Source organism: Ascidiella aspersa, chromosome 7, assembly GCF_963924565.1.
Source record: "Ascidiella aspersa chromosome 7, kaAscAspe10.2, whole genome shotgun sequence".
NCBI lineage: Eukaryota > Metazoa > Chordata > Ascidiacea > Phlebobranchia > Ascidiidae > Ascidiella > Ascidiella aspersa.
Window position 1 is genome coordinate 6,885,645 of NC_139453.1, and position 18,897 is coordinate 6,904,541.

Sequence of the window (18,897 nt, forward strand, 5' to 3'; positions counted from 1 at the left end):
TAAAGCAACAATGTTGGCAGTTTAGTAGGTACAAAAACAGGTTTATAAGATTTGGAGGCTTTTGAAAACTAAACATAACCTTTCACCTAAAACGTTTTGCTGTTTTTTTTTTAAAGAAGATGGAATTGCTTTAAATGCACACAAGTAACTGTAAAATTATGAGCCAATTTGTCAAAAAATTACATATATTAGCAATACAAAGCCAAAACGTTTGGCCTCGTTATAACGCTACGTTTTGGCTTTGTATTGCCAAGATATCCCGTTAAACTGAAATGTTGTTTTAGCCGTTCTTTCCGGATATGAATATATTTTGGTGAGCAATAAAAATGCTAAGCAGCCTTAGCCGAATAAAGCTAATAACGGCTTTTTACCTTCGAGGAAACAAAAATTGTATAGAAAAAAACAGCTGAGTCATCACTTTAGCGTAGAATTTGTTTGTCATTGCAAACAGGTCCACGGCAATTTTTCTCCAAATACGAAAAACGCCTTTATTTCATTCCCATTATAGAATATAACTAATTACCAGGCATAAAAAAAACACCCACTTATGTCCTTACTACATTTGTTTGTGGCATTAACGTACCGGTAATCACGTGTTCGTGTAGTTTTTCCTAAGCGTAAACAATTCTCCTTTAAAATATTCGCCTTCATTCATTAGCAATAGGCTGTCATTACAAGCTTTTCAAAACAAAAACAAGTGTCATACAGCGTTTTTTAGGCTTTCTAAACAACTCCTTTTATATAGAATTAGCCTTCTTTACATGTTTTGGGCCTTATGGAGTAACCGGATGCATGTTTTGATGATTTTAAATCGCCAGCGCCGTGTGCTTTGACGCGTTTGTTTGACAAATGGACGCTCAGCCGCTATGCAGGTCACGAAACTGTTTTCAGTAGGTGCTATAATTCTTGTTTACTTTAAAACCTCGGCAAACCACTATCGCAGAAGAAGGATTATAATGCTTAAGTGTAGGTAATTGTCATTTCGTAGTAAGCTTGAAAACCTTAACCGAAAACACTATAGCAGTAAGGAGATTTAAAACGTCTAACGCTGTAGGTATGGTATTTGCCAAGTTATCGCATGGTATTTGCTAAGTTACCGGTATGGTATTTGCCAAGTTATCGCATGGTATTTGCCAAGTTACCGGTATGGTATTTGCCAAGTTACCGGTATGGTATTTGCCAAGTTACCCTTTGTAGAATGGTTATTGAGCAGAATTGTAAAAATAAAGCGGAAGTTATGAGAAAGCTATCGATTCACAAGACTAAGTAATTAGCTATAGACGACAAGATATGTTGACTGGCTAAGCTATTTTTATTCTTATATAGGACTCTATTTATGCTGTGCATTTATACAGGCAACAAGTCAATTGTTGTGTCACACTTTCCGCATGCGATATATATAATACTATAGTCAAGCAACCGCATAAATTTTACATTTTGCTAAAACAAGAAATATACGACAGCACAGACGAACCCATAGAAAAAACAACAGCCGGCAACATATAGCACACCTTCTAAAGACTCCTCGAGTTTTCGAAAGAAAACGAGAATTCGAGATATATTGTGATTAGAATTTCCAGATGCATTGTCACATCACAATGTTATTTTAAGATGATTGACAGGCCTACAGGACCATCAGCATACCCGCGCAAATTCTTTATCGATTGTTATTACCACATGTGGTTTTACATCGATTTATGAAAATCCGATAACGAAACATCCAACCGACTAACGGTTGAATAATTTTCGTTACACAGAATTAATTTTGCAGCAGTACTTTACAGTTAAGATTAAGTGTTCACAGAATTTGAATATTCAGTATTATCATTTTTGCAACAAGCCTGTTGCCATTTTTACAGTCGATTTTGAAAGCGGGCTTTTTTGTGTTTTCTTTTAGGCTTTCTGAAATGTGTTTTGTGTATTTTCAGGAATATTTTGCGGTTTAGACCAGTTAGGCAAAATAATGTCGTTGACAGAAACCATCACTGAACACTCGGCCACTAAAACACATCACCGAAACCGCCACAAAACCGATTCGCAGCCCAACTCGAAAAACCTAATCTTTACGCTCCGTCTCTTATGCCTTTTGGTCATTTACGTCGCCTACCTCAAAGCTGACGTCATTCAACACGCAATAAACGTGACGTGGGAGTTTCTACGTCATCAGTGGTGGTACACGACGGTCTACAACGAAACGGTGTTCGTCCAGGTTTGGGCTTACATTCCAATGTTCGCGTTTAGACTGATTCACAACTTCAAGTTGGGCGAGAAATACAAGTGAGCATTTTAAGGCAGCAAAGTTCTTTTTTGACCAAAAATGTCTATATATGGATATGTTTTAAGCAAGTGTTTATTAACCTATATGTCGCAGTTGAATATGGTTGGGTCGCTGCTGCAGTTTAATTGAGAAAGATTTCGTAAGATTGGACCTAAGCAGGATTGCTCATAAAATTTGAGAAAAATGCGTAAACAGGGGTTATATTTATTAAATTTCAATTTGCAAAAATGAAAAATATTGGGTCGCCGCGAATATAAGTTTAAGATCACTGTTTTAAGCAATTCACCCAACCATCATTCCATTTTATGTCAGTTTTAAAAAAAGTTTCGCTGAACAAAAACTTTTAAATAAATCAAATTTTAGCAATAATGCGTTTGTAAAACTCAGAAGAAACAACGGGAAAATTAAATCGGCCGACATTCAAAAACCATCAAAAGACCTGATAAGGCTTGGTTGCTGTGTTTTGTTATATGAAGCTGTTTAATTAAAATGCTGTTTTGAACATCCTGTCAGGATATGATTTTATTTAGCTTGGCAACTGACTCATTTTCAAACAATTGTAAAACAATTGTTTGTCATATAATGAAAACGCGGTGATAAAACATTAGATGTGGTTTGATTTAGAAAGAAAACTCTATAAAAACTAAAAGATACGGTGTCAGTTCGCCGCGCTATATAAATTTAAGTATGGTTGGACGTTCGACACAATCTTGACGTCACAATTTATGGCGTCATCAAACGCTATCTGTTAGTCTGTAAAAATTTTAAATTAAAAAAAAAATGTGAAAATTTTTGTTGAAACTATTTTTTCAGGGTAGAACTTTAATTTTTAATCCTATTACGTAATCAATGACGTCATCATCGTTTTTTTTCAGGGTTACGGAAAGCAGCGCCGGTTACCAGCGCACGTCGGTGGCGATGCAATTGTGGGAGGGATTCCAGTATTCGTGGCCCCTCGTTATTTTGGACACTTTACACGTCAAGGGCTACGCCGGGGTTCCCCAGGACGTCCTGGCCGAGAAGCGGACCCACTGGTTCCAGGTATGACACGTCATCATGACGTCATCGTTAGTTTGCTTGAAATCGACACGTTGCGGTTGCCTAATGCCTAAGTTGTCAACAAGCGGATTTACCGGGTTTGGATATAACGTGGTTTAATGCTATGTATAATCACCAGAATTTTTTTTTAACTCTGGTGCTTTTTTTAAATCCGAAATTTATATAATTTTATAAAATTTAAATTTTGCATTTTAAATGCTCCTCAATACATCGCAAAAACTGAAGGATTAATTTCATTTTTCGCATTTTTGTTTAGAAAATGTCCAGTGCATTTAACGTCTGAACCCATTGCGCAAACAAAAAGAAAAACGTAATTGGCCGCAATCTTGCATCTTAATTGCTTTAACAAACACAGGCCATTTCGCCGTAATTCTGTAGACCCTGTCCCCATTTGAACGAATGTGAATAATTCATGTGATTTCTATGTTTTAGGTGACGCGTGCCCTGCCCGAGGCCCCTCCCCTTCTGAGCGACGTGCTGCGACACCTGCTGGTCGCGTTGGTGGTCTATGACGCGCTTTTCTTTCTGCAGCATTTCATATTTCACAAGAGCGCCACACTTTATAGGTAAACCCAAGGCTAGTTTGTTTGTTTAAGCCGCTGTTGTTAAAAGCAATAAGTTTATTGTATATATTTGATCGCTTTAAGTTTTTATGTCCAGCTTGAAGTACGTGTTTTTTTGTAAAATCAAATTTTCAACTATTTGGTGTTGTGTTAGCCATGGTTTTTATACTCAAGCTTACATAAAATAACCCTTTTACGGCCCTTTTTCAATGTTTTTCTTCCGCTATTTCTGTAAACAGTTTCCGCTAAATACCTGTTACTGTCTTTAAAGCAGTAGGTGCATTGTTTTGTGTGCTTTATTAATTATTTAGCTGCTTTTGTAATGCGGTAAGTTTCATAAAGAAACGGCTCAAACTTCGTTTAACTCTGCGGTTTCAATGAAACGAATGAAAAAACATTTAAACCCCAAACTTAAGGTAATTTTAAATGGTCCTGGGCTACTATAGAAGTTTTAAATTAAACAACACATATTATAACTCTCGACGCATTTAGATAAGCATCGGTTTGAATAATAAGTTAGACTAGCATTTTAACAAAACAATTATATTTGCCGGCATTACCTTTTATAATATAATTTTACACAGGCTTTTCCACAAGACGCATCACACGCACGAGTCGCTAAACGTTAAAGTCACCAACCAGCTGCATTTAGTTGAAAGGATGGCCTTAGTACTTGCCGCAAACGCAGGATTCAAGGTTAGTATTTTACGTTAAACTAATCAATTAATCCCGACCGGTCTCTAATTAAAACGCCACTAGAACGGAGTTTGAATAAATTGCCTAACCTAGCCTTTTTTTAAAAGTTCACTTTTTACCAATTGGAACATTTCACCACCGAAGTACCAATTATAGTCAGTTAATGTCGAATTAAAGCCGATATTCGATGCTAAATGGTGTAGTATCGGTACTCGTCCGATACTGGGGTGGTATCGGTGCCGATCTGATGTTAAGTTTTTATAGGAATTTTAGCGATATAGTTGGCTAACCAAAGCAGTAATTCTGCCTTATAAATGTTGGGGGAAAAAATAAAAATAAACTTCTTAACGGTAAATTATTTTTGTTGCTAAATACCTAGAAGTATTTATTTTTGTCACTTTTAGTTTCTTCTATTTTGCTTGTTTAAACATATATGAAGGATCTCATTTGGTGTCAAATCGGGTCGTGATAATTCGTTCCAAAAATACCCCGTTTGAAAAAAATATTAAGTATAGAACATTCCCAGTGTCAACCCTTCACTGAATCACTTACAAGGTCGTTTACTTAATTACTAAAGACGTAACCGTTTACATAATTATTAAATATTATGTAAACCTTTACTGAATTACTTAAAAACCCAAGTATTTTACTAAACAACAGATGCAGGGTGCCCATCCACTGACGCGCACACTCTTCATAATGACCTTCATCCCAGTGTTAATGGACAACCACAGCGGCTACGATTTCCCCTGGGGCTACGACAAGGTGCTTCCCCTGGGTTTGGTTGGCGGCCCCAGACGGCACCACAGGCACCACGAATGCGGCAACAGGTAAAAGGTGGATTTAGCGGAATTAGGGTGGTTTGCGCGGAGCGGTTGTTCGTTTTAAATTGCGAAGCCGGGATATGTTTTAAGACAGTGTTCATCAACCTATGGGTCGCCGCTTGACTTGGTTTGGTCGCCGACTGCTGCAGTTTTATGGGGTTAGATTTATTGAGATTGGTTCTGAGCAAGATTGCTGATAAAATTTGAAAAAAACGAAAATGAAATACGCAGCCATGGCTCATATTCATTAAACTCGAACTTATAAGAATGAAATGATGTAGGTTTTGCTAACTTACAAAAAGTTCAATAAAAAAATGTATTTCATTGAGTTATAGGCGAAACGTTATTTTACAAAATGGGAGTAATAGATCTTAATTGTTTAATTGAATATTTTTTCCAGTCTTTTAATACCTAGATATAGTTTACAATATGTACTTGTAAAATATAGCTTTTAAACTTATTTCAAGTGCCTTATCAAATTATTATACAAAACAGCGTAAGACAGGCTTAAATAGAGAACATACCACATATTGCTAAAAATGTCGCATGCAAACCTATACTTAACTTCAAATCGATGATCAAATCACTCGTTCACAGAAGCAATGCCAAAATGTTAATAGCGCCACAGAACCAAGCCCATGTCGCCATACTTTACCAAACAACTAAAATTACTAATCTCATCAGCTTGACTAACTCTTTCTTATTTTTCGCCCAGGTACTACCAACCGATTTTCACCTACCTAGACTGCATGGTCGACTGGTGGCGTGCGAGATCGCAAAAGCATCGGCGACAGTGACGTCACGTATCACAAAAAAGTGTGACGTCATCAAATTCCGCTGCTTCGCGTTGACGTATCAACAATTTGTAATAATTTATAGGAAAATACCGTTCTTATAACGAAGTTTAGGCTATTTATTTATTATGTTTTACCCTCTCCGTTGTTTCATCGGCGATGCCAGCGAAATGACGCCACTGTTGGGGTTGATGACGTAATCGTGACGTCGAATCGTCGTCTTGTTGTCCGTTGACGTCAGTCGACATGAGATTATTTCGTAGGCGATGTGATCGTTTAAATCCGAGTCGCTAGCGTTCATCTGCGAGAGAAGAGCGTTGAAAGTTTTTTTTCGCACACGAAAACCAAGTTTGCTGTGAGATCGTCAAACTTGTGACGTCACGATGTGATAATCGCGTCGTGTGACGTAACAAAGAATGTATTCGTTGGTGACCCTTTTAAAGTAACACTCCACTGCCTATGGTTAAATTGCTTGTTCGAAGGAATAATGTCTTTAACTTTATTATTATTTTACAATAAATGTTGCAGTAAGTTAAATGTTATTGTGCGAAAGATTGCTGTTTATCATTATATTTTATTCCATGGCAATTATTGCCTGAATCACGGGTTGTTGTTTGTTATGTTATACCCTTGTGTTATGTTAGCGCAACTCTGATTTATTTGTTGTTTTTTTTCTAATACTTCAACCGACTTTGAAATGAACGCATGTTTCCTGTATGGCACATCAGCAACCATTTAAAAGACGATATATTTTGGCTCAGAATTGTTCATCGAATTCTTGTTGTTTGTTTTCTTTGTGAATGTTTACTATCCGCAGTACTTACCCCTGTTTTATGAAAGTAAATGAACAAAAATGACAATCACATGTGGGTGACCATTTAGGATCTTTAATATGCAACCCACAGCGTCGGTTTTAAATAACTTTTCCCATCTAAAACTTTTGCAAATTGAAAAATAGGTTGTGACGTTGAATATAATGAGGTAATTTTATTCAGAATGAAATACCATTGTTTGAGCGTTCCAAAAACACAATATGCATTATCAACGTCATAATGACTAAACGTCGAAATACGATAGAAAATAAATGGTTTGATCAACATGAACTGTAAAAATAATATTAGATCTATTTACATACCTTTATCACTTCGGCTCCCACTCTTGCTGACGTCACCACCGCTGTGACGTAACGATGACGCGCGAACCGCGGCGCCTCATCAATGACGTCATCAACATCGATCACAAGCCTCAGTAGGGAACTGTCTCGGGCCGGGTTCAGGGCCAGGGTGAGGGGTTGCGAGATCCTATTGGTCAGGATGCCCTGAGGTCGGGGTCTTTGTGACGTCAAAGTGGCGTCCCAGGGGCCGAAGGGGAGGGGGGCAGTGAAGTTGGGGTTGTTGGTGGCGCCGACTATCAGCACGTACCTATATAGGGGTGAAAATGTAAGTCTGTTGATCTTGCATAAAAAGCGGAACGCTGGTTTGGGATATTTTCTTCAACTTGGACTTGACGATTTTGCTGAAATCCAACTTAAGCCATATATTTGTAACTGGGAATGTCCGATTTTATCGGAGTGTAGCCGATACGCGATGCTAAGTGCTAGTATCGGTACTCGTCCGATACTAGGGTGGTATCGGTACCGATCTGATACTAAATTAATATTGGTATTCAGCCATGATTTGCAATCGATGCGATTTCTGTCATCAAGTTTAATATATTAACGAATACTTTCTCCACAACTGAAGGCAACTACATGTTCTAGTTCTAAAGTAAATTTGGCCTCATAAACTGAAAGAATGGCTTTTAAGCGTTTCGAAACTTTCTAATTTGAATATTTATGGAATAACTTTTGAAATTAAAGTCCCATATTTGTAACTAGGAATGTTCGATAATATCGGATCGGAGCCGATACCCTGATACCAAGTGGTAGTATCGGTACTCGTCTGACACCGGGATCGTATCGGTGGTGATCTGGCACCACATAATATGGGAATTTCAGCCAAGATTTGGAATCCATGACAGCGATTCTATCAGAAAAATTTTTTATCAACTAATAATTCCTTATAGACTGGAGGTAACTACATTTTGTAATGCTAAAGAAATTTGTCCTGAAAAACATCGAAATTATTTAATTTGAATAGCTAAGTGTAGTAATGACGTCATTTGGAATCGGATGGGATCGAGATACTTTTTGTCCAAAATATCGGGCATAGATATCGGAATAAAATGTCAAGTATCAGAAATGCCTATTTTCCGTTATGGAGCGGCGTATGGTTTTGTTAGAAACGCATAACGGCATTTCAGTTAATGCGTTCGTGACTCACGGAATGACAAGGCAAAATTCGTCGTCCGTAAATAGCAATGGAACGGGCGTAACGGCCATTCCACAATGGAGGCACAAGTCCTATTTAAACAACACACTCTGACAGACAGCTGACAAATCGTTGTGTTTATAATGTAGTTTGGAAAACGTCGGTTAAACGCCCGGTGTTGATATATCTCGTGAAACCAGCATAAATAATTGGCCTGGCAATTAAATTAAGTGCTTTGCAGCGTTAAAAATCTTTAGTTCGTAGAATTTTACGACTTGCGTATACGTTATACTGCCTGTGTTAAAAACGAAGTGCAAGCGATTATAGCAATGAAAGAAAAGGAATTTATTTTCATTTTTTCGTTAATTTTAAATTTTGTACAAATTGGGTACAGACACCAAACACAGTCAAATCGTTTTAAACTAGAAATATCCAAATTTAGCCAATTTTTTTACCTGCAACTTTGCAAAATGTTGTTCCTACTTGCCCAGAACAACTCGTACTAATAATATATACATATAGCTAGACTTGACAGTTAAAAACACACAGACGCATACAAAATACAAAGGGTGTCGATGTGTCAACAGCGTTTTTCTGTATTCAGTTACAAATCAAGGCTGCGAAAAGCGCGGATTAGGTGTTTACACTTTCCAGAAACCCATATAAATATTTAACTATAGGGTTAAACAAACATGCCTTACTTGACGCACCAAAGTTAAGTACAGCAAATGTAAAAAGGCTATGAAACGGTGATTTGTAAGCTTGTCAGTTTAACTACTTAGTAGAAAAGGACATAGTTGAATAACTGAGACGTGACAAAAATAGTTTTTGAACCCGCTATAAAAAAAATGTCGTAAGGGACAAAATACAGTAAAGAAAGTACATTTTTCCTAAGCGTTTAACCTATGAACACTCTGAACCCTGCAAAATAAAAACAGCACTTACCGGTCCAGTGATTCGCGGTCCAACGCTCGAGTGAGCACCAATCGGCTGCCTTCAATCGCAAAGAAATCAATCTGCTCCGTACTGCCATCTTGTGACAGTATGTGATAGTAGATTTTAGCGTTCTGGTCACGATCGAGTGCTCGTCTGATCCGACCAATCACGTCGCCAGGTTTGGCCGTCTCGAGAACGCTCATATGCTGGACAGCTCCAACTGAAAATGTCGGAAAGGTATCTTACAAAATACAGTAAAATAAACTTTTAACTGTATTAGACCAACAGGGAATCTTTAAAATGTTTTTATATTGTGTTTCATATAAATATATATATATCACGCTTTCTCCAACCGAGAGAGAAATTTCGGATTAAGTTTATTTTCTTGCAAGTGTAACGATTTTCCGTAACAGTGATTAACGAAATTTTTGCTGATGTTATTTGTGACCAGCTAATACAAGGTTTAATCTTAGTAAGTGCAACGTCTAAGATACAGCCGCCAGTAACAAATAATCACAGCTAATGGAAAGGTATAATTAGCAATCCATTAAATATTTCCACAATAAGAAACGTTTTGTTGTGGTACTATTGTCTTGCCCATCGAAGGTAATTATTGACTGTATTTCCAAAAAGTAAGGTTTTACATTGCTTTGTGGCGTAACCGCCCTGTACAGTAAACGTACCAAATCTCAGTTTATGTACTGCATACGCTAATGGGTGGGCAGCTAAAAAAAAAAGAGAGCCCCATGTATTATATACTTCAACCATAAGGCTTTTAATTTTTTTTTAATTTCTAAACAATAATTTTATTATATAATAGAAACTAATTAATATACTATTCGGTTGGACCGAAAACTACATACTTCTTTTGGTATAGTGCAGTGTTTCGCAACCTTATTCGACTTGCGGCACCCTACATATAATATAAATCATTCGCGACACCCTTGCACGTATTTTTGTTAAATGGTTAACTGTAACGTTAAAATAAAAAAATAAATAAAACAGCACATTAACTGTGCAACAGGGTTGATAAAACGTTTTTATTATTAGCACTTTAATCGTACATAAAACATTGTACCAAGAAGCTTGCCAACTAAACTTAAAGAATTTGGAATATTCCCAGGCACCCTTGAGTGTCAAAAATGAATTAGCGTAAATATAACTGCGAAGCTTTGGCGATCTAATTCCTATTAATTAGACTTTTTAGAAGTGACCAAAACATAAGACAAATAGCGTTAATATATCATAATTTAAGATCCATGTTTTCATAATTTTTCAACATTTTTTTGTATCTAAATGATTTAGTTCGTTAAATCTAGAAACGCCCCGGTTGAAAACCACTGGTATAGTGTTTTAAAAGCTGATTTATCCGAGCTATTTTTGTACCCGAGCGTCTCTTTTGCATTAATACTCATTTTATCGATTTAAGTTAAACACATTCACATAGCGGCCAGAGTTTCTGTGAAAACCTTACCTTTACTGTTGCCCCTCGGAAAAGCCGGCCTATTGTCGTTGACGTCATCAATAATGACCTTGATGATCTTGTTGTTGTGAAGTTGGGGCGAGCCAAGGTCATGGGCCTGAATGAGTAGCGAGTAGGTCTGTCGTTCTTCTCTGTCTAACCTGAAGAAAGTTATCATGTTGGTTTAAACCAGGCGTCATCAAACTTGTTTATAGAGAGCCGGATAACTGTAAGGATGGTTTAAACGGAATTTTTCAATTTTAAACAGGCCACTTGTTAAGTTTATAAAAAATCTTTAGATTTAGATTGATGGTACTTACGTGGCGAACACCTGACAACGGTCTGAGGCAACCTTATTGGCAAAACATTTTAGGCTTTTTGCCAGCACATTTTTGTGTTAAAAATTTCTCGCGGGCTGCACGAAATGGTCCTCTTGGCCGCATGTTTGACCACCCCCCCCCCCCCCCCACACACACACTATCGAATAAAACAGATAAAATATAACAGTACAAAACAAGGTTTTCGCCTAAATACCGGTAAAATTTACTGCTAATTATGTATAAACTTATGGCTTTCCAAAGGTTGACAGATCAGATTTGGAAACAAGTCATTTGTAACACCAAACACAGCTGATACCGCCACATTTGTGACGAACTTTATTTAATTGATTTTATCGTTACACTAAGGAAATATAAGTGATCATGGAGTCAAAACTGTAGTGGCTTCAATAAAATTCGGTTGAATTTTAAGCTTCAGCTAAATTTAATTTTCATCCGAAAACAATTCGAGTGTATCTTTTATCTTAATGATATGCCGCGGGAAAGGGAAATAAGCTTGGGAATTTATTTACTTAGACGAAGGCCGCGTAACGAGTAATGAGAAAATACCTGTTTAGGATTTCAAGTATTTTCCAAAAATATAGTAGGAAGCCTATTAAAACCGTCGGTTAAACAATATTTTTAGTTGTGCGGAACGCAAGTTCCTGGAACTTAAAAAAAAAGAAATTTGCTTACACACAGATTGCATGTGAAACCCAATGTTTTATCATTATTTAATATTTAAATATTTTCCTTATTCTTTAAAACTTTCTACTGCATAATTTTCATAAAAACATTTTATAATACAAAAATGTAAACTTTTTAAAAGGTTATTAACACATTAAAAAAAAGTAATTCGTCCCTTAATCGCATTTACTTCGAAAATTAAAAGGTTGCCACTACCTGCGTGACGTCACGATTCGGCCTGTGACGTCATCGATGAGAAAGGCGTTCTGGTTGGCTGCGTCGGGGTCGTGCAGCTTGTAGCGCACCTGGGAGTTGAGACCTATGTCGTCATCGGTTGCGATTGCTTGCGTCACAAACGTTCCGCCCGGCTGCTCCTGTGGCGGGAATGCAAATCGTGATCGTGTTTTTTTGTTCGACAACAGCTAGATTTAAAGTTAACTTTACCGAGCGGATCTAGTGAATTGCCATAATTTTCGATATAAATGGCAAATTGAATGTGTGGAATATTAAAATATCTCCTCACCCTTACACGTAAATAACGAAAATGACGAAATGGAGCAAATAGTTTTTAGACTTTCCTGTCTTTATTCAAAGTCATTCATGAATAAAATCTTGTTATTTGAAAAAAATATCGGTCCAAAGAATATTTTCGAGGTAAAAACTAATTCTCTTTAAAACAGATATACAAAAAAAGACCATAACACATCGGACCTCGTACTAGATTACAAGTTGTAGGTCGACTACTCGCCCGAGGTGCTGACCGATACCAACCTTATATTAAGATATGGTTTGGTTTCAGATTTAAACCTACAACTATTTTTTTCAAAAAAAGTTTCTTGTGCAGCGCTTCTAAATTAAATGACGTCACTACCATGGACAACCTATACTGTTAAAATCGAAAGGTACAAAAGTAAGTTTTCCAAGTTGAATATCCGCATTTTTTTCTGGCTTAAACAGTTGTAATTACCTTTCAATTACTTTTAGGAAATTTGCTTTTTAAAGTAGTAATCGCGGCGTTAGTTTGCAAACCATGTGGCTAAAATGTCTAAGCAAATTTCCCGTCAGAATGACCCAAAAATCAAACAAGAACTACCTGACGACGATTGTAAAATCGTAAATGTGCCAATAAACAAGGAACGCAAACGATTTGTTGTTTACCAGTTAAATCAAACTTTACCTCCAGTATTGAGATGACTCCAAACTCGGGAGCCACAAAGTTGGGCGCGTGGTCGTTCACGTCAATCACTTCTGTTTGGATCGTGACGTTCGACTCTCTGCCGCCACCGTCCGTCGCCGTCACCGTCAGGTTACCGACCGTTGGGTGGCGCTCCGACGCTACGACCTGCTTGCTTACTGTGACGTCACCGGTGAACGCGTCGATCGCGAAAAGGCCTGAAAAAAGGGTTGAGGTTAGTTGTGGACCTGTGGTAACTTATGGATATGAAAAATATTTATAGAACCAAAACAAACAAAAAAAGATTTACAATGTGCTGGATTTTGATAAGAAACTTTGTTGCTAATATATCGAGAAAAGAATATTCTTCTTCCGTGGATTTAACACCCAGCTACCTAGATATGGTATTTATTAGCAATTATAGTCGCTCTTGTTTGTTTTTACGGCAATTTGTGGGGTCACAACGGCGTTAAAGCAATAAACCCAGGTCCGATTTTAAGATAAATCCCCAAACTTAGCATTGTAACTGTGCGTCATAACTTTGGCAAAATTTAGGAATACAGGATTGCCAAGTTGTAGCCAAACTCATATACAAAGAGAATCACATTGGTTAAAGAGCGAAACAACTTAGTTCAAAATACAGGATACAGCAGATACGCCAAAAAGTCGAATGAATGGACTTAATAGCTGATCCCAGTCTACACAAATACAAAACACTATAATATGTGCATATAATATAGTATAATATGCACTATAGGCTAATGTGACTGTAGGCTATTGTGCATATTATACTATATTATGTTGAGGTCATAATACAAGCGCTGCGAACTATGGTTCATTGGTCCGCACGTAAAACCAAAAAAACTTTTTGTGTTGCTACAAGGTCCGGTAGCCACCAAACTGAATACAAAAAATGCCCAAACAAACAGCACAAGCTTAATCTCAGCAGCTGGCTTAGCAACGGACACGAATTCGGTTTTCACCGCGGACCATTTGCCAACAAAAGAAGACCCGACAATGCACATTCCCGACCCTATAGCCGCTGTTTCCGACAAGTTGATTGAGATTCGAGACACGAGACACTTCCTGCAGCTATTTCGAAACGTCTGAACCTCCTAGTTTTTTGACAATGGATAGTGGGCTACATTATATCCTATTGGGAGCATTAAGGACTAGGCGTCATCTCATTTAAAGAATTAAATTCATATCGGGGAAAAAACTTTTTCGCCTATAGTTGCAATAATACTGCCCTAAAAAAGATTGCCCGAATAGGTGTTCGGAACGTTGGTACTTAAATAAAATGTTGCCAGAAGAACAATTTTTTTGGAAACAATGCCTGACAGCAACAGCGTATTCATTTTTAAGTTGTTCTGATATTTTTTTGCGTTATTGAGATTGGGAGGAAACATTTTTAAACCGTCAACAAAAATTTCTTTTTGCGTTTTGCTTCCAAATGTTTCTGTTTTAGAGAAACTAAAGAAAATGATCAACATTCAACACAAGACGTTTCTGTAAAGTTGTGAATGTATTGTAGGTTTAAACACGAAGTATAGTAGGTATGATATTACTTGAATTTAGGACGGTAAATAGTTAGTAAAATACCCAAATGAGTAATTTTAAATTATACTTGTAGTTTTCCCGAAAAAAAACTAAACTTTAGACTTCCTGCTGTGTCAGACTATATATGTAGACTAGACATTTCGAGTTCTTGACAAGACCCCTAATAGAAACCCAAGATAGCCTACACACCATGCAGTGTAATTAGGGGTGCGACGTCACAATTTGACTGACATTCCAATAAACCCATGGTTGTTCAGAGCGACCTTTTATTTCGAGGCACAATCAAAGTTGCGTGGAAACCGGATTGTGACAATCCTAACCATGACACCTGTTCGCTGTCAAAAGGTTGACAGTAGGGTCAGAATACCAGGGGTTATTTTGCCATTTAGGTGAACAGTATCAACATCAAAAAAGCGCGGGAAAGTTTAATTGCCATTCATATGAAAATTTGTTGAAAGCTTTAAAAAATAGATGATTATTATCATTTGTAAATTAATATCTTAAATCGTTTCAATGTGTTAAATTTTACCACAGCTTTAAAATTTTAATTGGTTATAATTGTATTGTAGTAATGTATCCTTTTATTTGATAGAAGCAATTTATTATTATGGGGTTTGAATTTTATTTAGATGTGTTGTGGGGTTACGAAGATTTGATTTAAAAATTAATTGGATTATTTATAGTACATATCAAGTAAGTTTACTTTAATAATCAACACAATTGTTTAATCAGCGGTGGGCGTATAGAACACTGTTGCATTAAAAATCGTGAACTTAACAAGTTTGAATCTACCGTACGCTTTCAACGTACAAGTTTAGAAAAGGACAGTCCACCCAATTTCGCGCCACAAAACAAGCTTTTCTTTCGCAGAACAGGTCTTGGTCTAAATTACAGGCGTGGCCGTATTGTTACGTCACAAGCGAGCGATCGCAAATGGCTCAATTGGCAAAATTGCCGGCGACCTTTTCAGCAGAAGTGGCAGCAGTTTATCAGCTGAGCCAGTCGCTCATCGAAAATAAGCGCCGTATCAAAACAAGTTTGCAAGGCAAGGCCTAGTGACCATCGCGTTGGGCTTCCGTGAGGGCCAGTCAGTTTATTTAGCCGTAATTGACAGCCAGGGCTTGAAGATAATTGAAAAAATTCAGGATTTTTTGAGCAGTTAAGCCACTTTTTAAATGGTAAAGCAGTATTTTGCAGTTTTGGCCGAAATGATTTGCTTAAGTTGCTCACAGGTTTATACCGTTTGAGATTGGTTGTGAGCAAGATTTCCTCCAAAAAATTAATAGGAAGAAACTGAATATATTAACTGAATTCGAACTTTTAATGCTAATTTATTATTATTTGATCCAAAGTTCAGCGTAGAGAGTTGGGTGGTAAGGTTTTGTTGTTATACTTATATTTAGCTTAATAATGGTCTCCGCTAAATAAGGTTGAGAAACACTACGCCAGTCGTTTGGCGATTCGTGCTGTACTAAATGTCAAGTAATGATAAATTAATTGTTTTTACTGGGAATAATGTAATACTTAATCGTAAAAAATTGCAGACAATTAAAACAAACGAAAAAATGATTAATTTTAAATCAACACCATTACTGGCGTATAAGTTAATTTAAAAAAAAAATAACTACCGCATTTACGAGAAAAAGGCGTGGATTTTATCAGGAAAAATAGAAACTTTTAAAATTAGCTTTAACATTGGCTAACCGATGTAGCAGAAAGCTCTTATGTGTGTTACGACAAAACCATACCATAACTAAAAATTGTGCGGTGTTTTAAAAATATTATACAAACGCACGGCGAAAAAATCAATAACGCCGCATTACGGCACTGTTAGGAAATCGTTTAAGAACATTTTGGCGCGAAAGGTGTAAAAAGGTCATAGATCCCACAGTGTCCAGTACTTGTCATCGGCAGCATTGCCGACCAGTTTATTTAGCAGCCCCCGTATAGCTTGCACTGCTGGAATTGCTAGTTTGTACAGGGAGGTGTTTTGTCGTTTTATGGAGACGGATCGGGGGTTAGTGTCGTTTTGAGGGTCGCAGAATCCAGTACGATCGGTTTTGGATGCGATGTTTGTTTTTCTATGGTCGATGTGAGGTGGTGATTAATTACGCCGCTGAGGTGTGGTTAATTAGACTTTTTAATTAGTGTGCGGTGAACTAGGAATCTATAGGTTAAAAGGAAATTGTTTCTATTTGTTATGGAAATAGCTAAGTGAACCCATTTTATGTCAACATATTTTATATACCTGTATAGTTAATCTCTTGTTAAAATTTCCAAAGTCATCTGACGTATCAATATAAGCCAGGGCGTAAAACCTATTTTTACAAAAAATTACGCAGACATATTGCTTGACTATATACCTGGAAAGTACGATTTGAATAAAATAACCTTTTAGTTGGTCGAAAAGGCGATTTACTAAACGCAAAAGCCGCAGTTTAAAAACGCGCTGTCAAAATTCTGGCGACTAGGAGCAGATTTTTTCAGACGGTAAAATCCCATCGTTGCGCAAATACGAATTTCATTTCCGCCCATCTGAAAGCTACAGCTTCACAGCGCAGTGAAAATGCGTGGTCCAGATACGGAAATGGGAAACGGCTTGGTGCGTATTTATTGGTATATTACAGAGAGAGAGAATAGAGATGTCTGTTCGGGTCGCCTGGTGTATGTTTTATATCTCACTGACAGATCTTCGAAGGGCGTAACGTGTGCTATAGCTTATGCGTAATGCTGCGAAGATAACACTAACTTATACGCTATTCTGTAAAAGATAATAAAATGGACTACGAAAGATAGAATAAACAGCGAAATCAGATCGATCGTGAGGTTGCAATGAAATATTTTCACGTTTTGTAAAAGAATAAAAATCCAAGTTATTGAGTCGATTTATGAAATGTTATGGAAAAATGAACTTTTTGTGAAATAATGAACTTTTTTTTGAATAAATTATAGTGCCCAAAATGAAAATAACAGTTAATGCACCCTTTTATTAACAATGCTTTAAATCGGTAATAAAATCATTTCAAACTTTATAAATTTGCTTTTTGACTTTACAAAAACATTTCATTGATCTTTACAATGTAATAATTATAAGCAACACACAAAATTTGCTGACATTTTTTGTTTTTGTTAAGAACGGCAATAAAATAAAGCGTCTTAATTACCGATTAAAAACTTGTTTGATTGACACCGGCTTTGGAGACACATAAAATTGCCTTTAAAAGGCTTTCTTTTGTGGTGTGCCTGGTCTTTGTATTACGTTTCGGCAAAATCCGTTATACCATTGGGCAATGTATAAGACCGCGGTCATTCTCTTCAATGGGGTGCATTTTGTTTAATTCAAAGCTTGTTTTAGCCAACTTCAGGTCGGATGTCTTATCTCTCTATGACACTGGTTTTCCCCAAGGAGTCGCAAGTGGTTGTCTGGGGGGTCGCCGTTTAGTATTTGATAAAAAAAGAAATTACAAGAAACAACAAACACAAACTAAACGTTTAGTATTAGAAGTAGCAAAAGCAGTCGCCAGCTAAAAAACAAGGTTTATGTGGCATTTGCTGAAGGGAACCAGGCTTGTTTATGACATAACCATTATGGTTAATACAATTAATCAAAACATCAAGCATAGATTAGTTAAATAGTGTTATCTGATAAAAAATCGTGGGGCGAATGGAGGTATAAACCGTAAATTTAGCTAGTTGTGTGCATACTTTTTAGAAATTCGAGCATTTTAGCCCAATTTTCGAAACAATCAGTTTGGAAATGCGAACATTTTTCCAATTTGGACGTTTTTCTAATTAATTCTGACTTTATGTGTTATACGCCTAAATTGTGGTTGCGTAAGTTTTCGAAAACTGAAAAAGGGGATGCGGGAACCATAAAGGTTGGGAACCACTGCTATAGCATTTTACCGCAAAGCAGACACATAGTAAGGAAAGGTTTGAAAAAAGGCAAAACACCGCGACTGGCAATAACTCCATGAATGGCGAGCGGGTCAGATTCAGGTTACGTGTCATAGGCGAACACTGAGGTTTTGGAATGTAAACAAGCACAACCTGGAACCGCCTCCCAACACAGAACAGCCAAGCACTTAGCTTGCAAGCTGAGGCGAGATGTGTTCTTTGGACTGAGAAGAAAAAGTGTTTGAAAATAAGTGGAAGACGGTTTACTTGTGGATTACAGTAATGCTTTAGCGTTTGGAAACCTAAGGAAATGAGATGTGTTCTTTGGAATGAGAAGAAAC

The 18,897-nt window shown here is 37.0% G+C and overlaps 2 protein-coding genes across 2 annotated transcripts in view; one reads left to right on the plus strand and one right to left on the minus strand.

Moving 5' to 3' along the window:
* The window catches only part of LOC146137469 (cadherin-23-like), a 72,797-nt gene that overhangs the window by 6,142 nt on the left and 47,758 nt on the right, over window positions 1–18,897 (minus strand). Inside the window, exons 33-38 of the mRNA XM_083394355.1 lie at window positions 13,103–13,317; window positions 12,142–12,299; window positions 10,940–11,082; window positions 9,469–9,673; window positions 7,350–7,635; window positions 6,352–6,515 (exon numbers count right to left, since the gene is read on the minus strand). Of these exons, the coding sequence (XP_083250481.1) occupies window positions 6,352–6,515; window positions 7,350–7,635; window positions 9,469–9,673; window positions 10,940–11,082; window positions 12,142–12,299; window positions 13,103–13,317 (1,171 nt within the window). The remainder of the gene's footprint in view (window positions 1–6,351; window positions 6,516–7,349; window positions 7,636–9,468; window positions 9,674–10,939; window positions 11,083–12,141; window positions 12,300–13,102; window positions 13,318–18,897) is intronic.
* LOC146137470 (cholesterol 25-hydroxylase-like) lies at window positions 1,964–7,035 on the plus strand. Its single transcript, XM_083393703.1, has 6 exons — window positions 1,964–2,277; window positions 3,154–3,319; window positions 3,770–3,903; window positions 4,485–4,596; window positions 5,257–5,426; window positions 6,136–7,035. Exons 1-6 carry the CDS (start codon window positions 1,964–1,966, stop codon window positions 6,215–6,217), a joined length of 978 nt encoding a protein of 325 aa, XP_083249829.1. The 3' UTR covers window positions 6,218–7,035.